The 7,668-nt window shown below is 42.5% G+C and overlaps 1 protein-coding gene across 1 annotated transcript; it reads right to left on the reverse strand.

The window, feature by feature from the left end:
- Positions 1–328: 328 nt before the first annotated feature.
- LOC129829181 (growth/differentiation factor 10-like) lies at positions 329–5,036 on the reverse strand. The gene is made up of 3 exons (XM_055890786.1): positions 4,508–5,036; positions 2,917–3,821; positions 329–2,687 (listed from the first exon to the last, which is right to left on the reverse strand). The coding sequence occupies exons 1-3, from the start codon at positions 4,764–4,766 to the stop codon at positions 2,496–2,498; spliced, it is 1,356 nt and encodes a 451-aa protein (XP_055746761.1). The 5' UTR covers positions 4,767–5,036; the 3' UTR covers positions 329–2,495.
- Positions 5,037–7,668: the final 2,632 nt, after the last annotated feature.

Below are 7,668 nucleotides of genomic sequence, written 5' to 3' on the forward strand. Positions count from 1 at the left end.
CCTGAGTCAGGGCATTCCTCCCACCCCTCCCCAAAAAACAGAGTAAAGACCATTTAAATATCCTCTGACATACATTTTCCAATGCATTGGAAAATGAAGGGACTTTCTTAACCTGTCTGAAATGAGTAACACATTCCTATCTCCTAAACATTCCCGGAGCAGCCTTTAATTCTAATATTAGCCTATTGGCTAAAACTGTAACTGTGTAGGATGGTCTTTATGTACCATCATAAGATGATGATACACAAAGAGGACTCGGGCCAACATCATCCTAAAATGATTACAACCACGCACAATCGTCCATGTTTTTCCATTATACAAACTATACTTTATGTTCTATTCAGTTTATTTCCATTTAAGTTTACAGTCAATCTAGGCAATATTTTTGGCAATTTAAGCACAAACGATAAAAAAACATATTCACAATTCAATTACAGTTTTTCTCAATCGCTTTGGCTCAATTCTCGAACGAGTTCGAGATCAAATCTCTGAACAATTAGTTTCTTGTTCACACCAGATTTGAATTTCCTTTTCAATTAAGCAAATTGCATGTGTTTTGGCACGTGTGCAAAAGAATAAGTACAATTGTCTACAATTTGCACAATTACTACATGCACATGGCTGATCAAAACTGACGAGTCGATTCTCAGTGAAACTGTCATACTCTTCACAGCTTCTAATCATTCTTTCATCGTGTGAGCCATCACATGCAAAATGATCCATTGAATTATCAAAATCTGTCAGACATGCATGTATATTCCATAAATATCTATGACATGGAACGTTTGTGATGTCTGCTAAAGTGGAAAATTACCTGCCAGGCCAACAAGAGTGACAGAATGTCCACCAAGAAGATGGGAACTTGTAGTGTGACGTACTGTGAGGAGGTACAATTGATTGTTTTTTACAGAACTACTGCAGGTTTTTTCATTGTTGTTGTGGGTTTACATTTATATGTAAAAATGGACATGCAAATGTGAATTGTCTGTTTACATGTAACACATTGCTACAAAAATAAATGTACTGTATACATACAAATGTGCATATCCTTTTTCTGTGTACTACGGTATTGTACAGTATTGACTTTTGCCAGTAAACTTTTATCTACTGTTGAAATCGGCATCTAAAAAGCTCAGGGTGATACACAATAGCATTCAGCTAGACAAAACTGACATTATTGTATTTTATATTAAGCAGTCAGTGTCTACAAAAAAAGTAGAACAAAACTGAAATGTGTTTATAACAAACATTTCCAGGGTTGACTGTCATGGTGAGAAAAAATCTAAACATTTTGACCAGTACGGCTCACACGATGACATTTTCTTCTCATTTTGGTGCCATTGGCCAATTCACTGACGCAGTAATTAGGTTTTGAAGCATGAATTAAACGTTTTGGGTGAGTTACTACATTTTGCAGACATGCAATAGAGTTGTGATGTCCCATAAAACAGTTGTGACAATTGCACTTACAGTTTAGAGAATGTGAAGACGGTTTCAGAAAATGTGCCAAAGCGATTGGGAAAAACTGTAATGGGGGAATAGAAGTTCCATAGCACAGTATTCTCAACACCTTGTGGTAGTTTTACATGAATCAACTGTACATACAGTATGATGTTGAAAATGTTGGATGTAATAATTGTGCACTAGTGGTGTATTGTTTCATCAATAACATCAAAACAATAAATCTCAGGTCCACATATTCAAATGGCAATTTTGTAACTATTTTCTATTTCAAAACAGCAGGTGGCAGCAATGTGCTGCGTATCTCCCTTTCCTTTGAAAAGGATGGCAGCGGATCCCTAATTCAAACTAATGCAAACGTTACATTTGATATTCCACAGTGAGTACCTAAAAGATGACCACAGTATGCATACAGTCAGAAAACGATATGGAATTATTTATTAAAATAGTACAATCTCTCATGCATTAACCATTTATTTTAGCAGATTATTTCAAACAACTAGTGAACACCACATAAACGACAGGCAAAGCATAGTTTAAGATTCCATCAATTATTTACAAAAAAGTCCCATTTAGTTGTATTAGTTACAAGATTATTTACAGAGGTTGAGCTTTTGAGTCTGGTGCCGTATGAAGACTTGAGTCCAATAGTCTAAGTGCAGTATATGGCAATAGGGTCCAGTATTTGAGTTACTCTGGAGTCTGGGTATAGATCAAGAGCCAGCTCTGGATGGCTGAAGGCTTGGAACTGACAGTTAGTCATACAGTCCCCAATTCACCTACAGTTGAGCTGCTGAATGACAAAGATAAATTCTGTGTGAATCACACTCATCTGAGGGTCAGACATAGCGTTTCTCTGCATCCCACCACCCGTAAACCCTTATCTACAATCCACATCTCCCTCCATGGCGAGTTCATCCATTGTAGTCTCATCCAAAGATGTATTTCCTTTTTATGTCTCTCCTGCTCCACTCTGTCCGATTCATTGTAATCTGTTTTATGCATTATGCATTGAGGCTCTTTCCCGGGTGGTTCTACCGGCAGCCACAGGTCTCCACAGACATGTTGGGGTAAACCTTCAGCACCATGTTCCGGCTGGGGTCCAGGAAGAGAACACTCAGAGAGCTCATCCTGTCCGGAACACAGCAGGGCTCCGGAATGCCGGGAACGATTCCCACCGCCCTCACAATGCTCTGGATGGTGGCATGGTTCGAGGGCCGGATAACCTGGGAGCCAGAGAGGGAAAGAAGCTGGAGTTGAGAGGGATTCTCTTTCACAAGGAAATATGAGGATGACATCACATTTGTCAGGCATGTATTTAATACAGCATGCCCTGTATGCAGTATCATCCGATGAATCAAATCAGTTTCAAGCATACTTTCAAGACAATGGAACATTTTATTGACTAAATAAATACGACACGACACACTGAAGTAAAACACGACACCAACTTACCTTTGGAATAGGAAATCTGCAGGTGCCCGCACAGTAGTAGGCATCGAAGGCTTTCGGGGCTAACACCCACTCGCTCCAGCCGATGTCTGCAAAGTCCACTCTCAGGTAGCGTCGCGCGCAGACCCTGGGCTCGCTCCACTGTCTCCTGCGAGCCTTTTTCATGGTCCTCTCGTCAAAGCTCAGCACCTGGGGCTTATTCAAGCCGTCACTGCTGTCCTGGCCTTGCTTTCGCCCATCTTTCATTGAGGGCTTAATCTTGGGAACAAAATAAGTGCTCTCCCATAGTTCATGGTTCTTCAGGGTGTGAAACTGGACTTCGGGCAGGTCATTGTTCTGTATTTGGTCCAGGGGGGACACTGCTTCTCTTTTCAGCCTGGAGGCTGGCGGAGATGCATTGGGGGACCGGGTGGGCTCCTCGCCTGAAGGGAAAGGCCCGTACCTCTGCAAGGTCATGGCCACGCTGTTGGGCTCAGATATGGACATGTCGTTGGCGTACACCAGGACGTATGGTAGGCTGGCTGGAGAGAGGCGCTCCTGGTTCCTCTGGGGCCTCACCCCAAAGTCAAACTCTGCAGAGATGAGGAGCTCTCCCAGGACGTGGGCCTCTTTGACCACACCGGAGACTTCCCTTGTCTGCCAGGACCCTCTCCTGGGAGGGGGCAGGGTGACGTTGCCCAGCGGGGAGGCAAAGGCAGAGTTCGGGGACGTTCCTCGGAAGAGGAGCTGGGACGGGGGAAGCTGCTGGAGGTGCTGGATGCGACAGGAAGCGTTTCGGGAGCGCCGGCAGATCCAGGGCCGGTGGCGGGGACGCTGGTCCAGGAAGTGGAATGTGGCGGACAGGATGACCTCCGACTCCTGGATGGTTGACAGGTTGAAATGGAACCACACGCTGTTCGCGGAGACTCCTGCAAAGAAAAGAAAGACATGATCATGTGTGTCGACAGCATTTTTAATTCTACACGTTCTTTTTCAACATGTAGCCTACTCTCAACAGCCGTTCTGCAACCACAATGCCATAAAAGCCACGCATGATTATCTGTGGGTGAAATATCATCACATACAATAGGCTACAGTGCAATCATTATGGCATGATTACACTGATTGCAATACACACTATTTTGACTACCATAAACAATATTCTTAATGTCATCCCTTGACTCCCACTACTGTTTGAAAGATACAAATTGCCTCTGAATAGGTCTCAGCCATATGGAAATGCTTAGGAGAGCACGGAATAGAGTTTTCCGTGTGCCTTTAATAGTGTCTGAGTGAGTGTCATAATAGGCCCTTGTCTAACATCTCATGAATATTAACAGTAGCCCATACTCTCTGATCACAGTGAGCCTATACCCAAACAGTGACAGGGCATAGGGGTGCTTAAATTAAAAAACATACAATAGCTCAACTTAATTATTTTTAACTTTGTGCTCTTGCAAAATTATGTTTAAGTCACTTTGTATGGTTCCAAGGCTACTCTAGCTGCTGCGTTCGAAGAACCCTGCCTACAGCTGTCAGCCGCCCACCACGTTCATTTTAGGTGTGATATTATAGTGTCATGCAGTACAATATAAACATGTTGGAGAACACTCACCTGGAATAGCTTTAAAACTTCTCACGGTATTTCCGTCTCGATGGCGGTGAGGTTCCTTACTGTACTTTTCATAGAGTTTGAACATATTGATTGAGACCATGTCCCGCGATGCGGTTTCGCGCGCGGAAGACTGATCCGTAGCTTGTTCGATATTGCTGTCGTGCTGCGTCATGTCGGATGGCTCCACGGATGAAATTTTCCCGATACTGTAATTTAAAAATAATAACAAATGCACCAGAGGTAACAATATCTTTGCCATATTTTCGATGCAAAACGCGTTATTCCATCAAGTTAGGTCTTTCTTTAGTATTTGAATGTGACAAAATGTGAGAAAAGTCGTCCACAGTTTGATCTGCAGTGCAATTCCAGGATGCGCTTGATTAGTGTTATCCTTTTACTCATATGTAGATGGGAGTTAAGTGTTTAAAAAAGGTCAATCGTTTGACAGGCACACTTCACAGCTTATAGCTCCACACTTGTTTAATACTACTAGAGAGGCCAGGGGATAGCCTACTGCTTTAGCAGTGACAGACGGTGACGCTTTGGAGCGCTCGGCCAACGAGAGTCAAGCCCACAAATCTTCCACATTGTAGAATTAGAATCTACTTTACGCGTAGAGAACAGGCTACTCAGACGAATGGTGGTCGTTTAATAAAGTTAGACCAAAGCTAAATCAATGTCTGCAAGATCCCATATAATGATAATAGTCTACATAACAGAACCGAATATAACAGCATAGTATATGTCAGGGGTCTTCAACCTTTTCTTTCTCAGGTTCCAAGGCAAACCAGCGACCCAGGACTCCATCATACGTTAGCAAAAAAAAAAAAAGGTTTTCACATATCATTCAACAGGTGAATGATAATGTCAAAGAGAAGTAATCAACATTTTAAAATTAGTAGATTTGGTATACCGTTTTTAATTATTTTGATCTCCTCACATTATGATTGGAAGAGGATGTGTAAACTCTAACATAGTTTATTAGATAGAAAGGTAATCTGCATGGTTAAAGGCCCAGTACAGTCAAAAACGGGATTTCATGTGTTATATATATAGTTCCACACTATGAGGTTGGGATAATATTGTGAAATTGTGAACATTATGATAATGCCCTTTTAGTGTAAGAGCTATTTGAAAATTACCTGCAATTTCAGTCTGTTTTGGTGGGATTGAGTTTTTACCTTCCATGGGGTAAATTACTTAATAGACCAATAAGAAAAAGAGTTCCAAACCTATTGGTCAATAACAGCAAATGTTTCGTTTTCCCCTCCCCACTCCCAGACAGTCCTTGCAAAATTCTTGCTTGAGAAATTGCTGTTTGCTAAGAAGCTATTTTTTGTTTTCATTTCAATTGAAAACAATCACAGAAAGGTATTCATTGTTACCCAGAAATGATTTGCTATTGAGGTAAAAACGGATGCACTGGACCTTTAAACACATGGCTAGAAAGTAAGGAACTTGTCTGTCAGCCCTGAATTAAAGACCAACTCCGCCTGTGCCTGGAGTTTAAAGTGCTTTAGAGTTCAGAACATTGCAAGTATGACAACAGGAATTATGATTTAATTGTTGGGTTTTTGCATGTTGATTTTTTTGGCATCTCTTTTTCTTTAATTGAAAAGGTTTCATGGGGCAAATATAAAGCATTTGTTACACTCTAGTCTAAACCTAACTTTGACTGTGTAAACTGTCTATTTCCTTCCCTTTTAGATAACCATAAGCATGATGATCACATAATGACTAGGGTACAGGGCACTCCCTTTGTAGTCCAGAGTTGCATGAAGAATTGATGTTTCGGTGGTTGGCTGATATGTCAAAATATGTCTCTGTTCCTGGTCTCTCCAGCCAACCATGTGATTTTTAAGACATTTTTTAGAGGTACTCTTGTTTTTCTTCCATGTCATTCTTTCATGGCCCCTTGGTCAGAGGGGCCTGCTTGGAGCCTCCTGGGTTTCTGAGGTCTTGATGTCTAGTTAACGGCAAGACAATGCGGACCCTGTGAGAGAGGTGGTGACAGCCTGGCTACTGGGGTCAGTGAGCCATTAAAATACCTTCTACTGGCCCGACGGGAATCACAGGGGCCTTTCACACCACACTTTACATGCCCCCCAACAGCACTAAAGGCCCCTGCTCCTGAAGCCCATACTAAAGCAATGATTGTCTTAAGCTTATCAGTACATAGCCAAAGCAAGATCGTATCAGCCTCAGCCGCCGGGATGTGAGGAAATCATGGTAGACCCTTCCCATTACCAGAGAGCCACCCATAATTATTTTATATGAGTCAGAGTCCCAATATCAATTGATTACTGTTGTCTCACTCTAAGCTCTTGTGTTCCTTAGTTGGTCATCGTTTCAGACGTAGCCTATCAACAGAGGCAGAGCATTTTCAAATCAGTACAACAGACACTGCACAAGGCCAATGACCCTCACACATAAGACCATTTAAGAAATGCCATCCTATATGACATCATGCATGCATGAATCACCTCTGGTAGAGAGATGAAATAGGGGGAGAGAAGAATATGCTCTCATTCACAGAATATCTGCCTGGGGCGCTCATCAAGGAGTAAAAGACAGCGAGTCCACCATGTTGCTTTTGGCCCGGACACCACTCTCCCCTTGACTTGTTTTCTTACTGCTGGCTTGGACTAAATGACCACTCTGACTGATTTGGTCATGGATGTCCAAGGCCCATGAAAACCCCTCCATTTACCCATCTGATCCCTGCCAAGATGTTCATGTGTGATCACACAGCCCCTCACCAGACTGGGTCCTCTGCCATACCTCCCTCATTGAGACACAGAAAGAGAAGAGTTTACATCAATGTCCTCCTTCTGAGAAAAACAAACAGGAAGACAGACAGCCTCCTCTTCCAGAGAGATATCCGGGAACATCTCCTGCATTTGCATAACAGCACACATAGCCATCAACGCCAACAGAAGATGGAATGTCTCCTGGAAAGGAAATGTTATGACAAATTTATGGCCCAAATCCCAGCAAATTTCTGGATTTACGGGGAAGATGTGACATCCGAGTGGGGTTGGCGTAGTTTATCCTCCCCACTCTCCACCTGGGCTGTTAGCTGACAGCATCATCACATCAGGGTGTATTTCTGCAGGCCTTGTCTCATCCAGCCAGTCCTCTCAGAAATCTTAGTTCTGAAT

This window comes from Salvelinus fontinalis, chromosome 30 (assembly GCF_029448725.1).
Source record: "Salvelinus fontinalis isolate EN_2023a chromosome 30, ASM2944872v1, whole genome shotgun sequence".
NCBI classification, from domain to species: Eukaryota; Metazoa; Chordata; class Actinopteri; order Salmoniformes; family Salmonidae; genus Salvelinus; species Salvelinus fontinalis.

Excerpts from the sequence above, each read along its gene's own strand:
- LOC129829181 (XM_055890786.1), bottom strand. The coding sequence starts at position 4,766 with ATGGCAAAGATATTGTTACCTCTGGTGCATTTGTTATTATTTTTAAAT. Across the intron at positions 3,822-4,507 it reads AAGTTTTAAAGCTATTCCAG|GAGTCTCCGCGAACAGCGTG; the intron begins GTGAGTGTTCTC and ends TTTTCTTTGCAG. Across the intron at positions 2,688-2,916 it reads GCAGATTTCCTATTCCAAAG|GTTATCCGGCCCTCGAACCA; the intron begins GTAAGTTGGTGT and ends TCTGGCTCCCAG.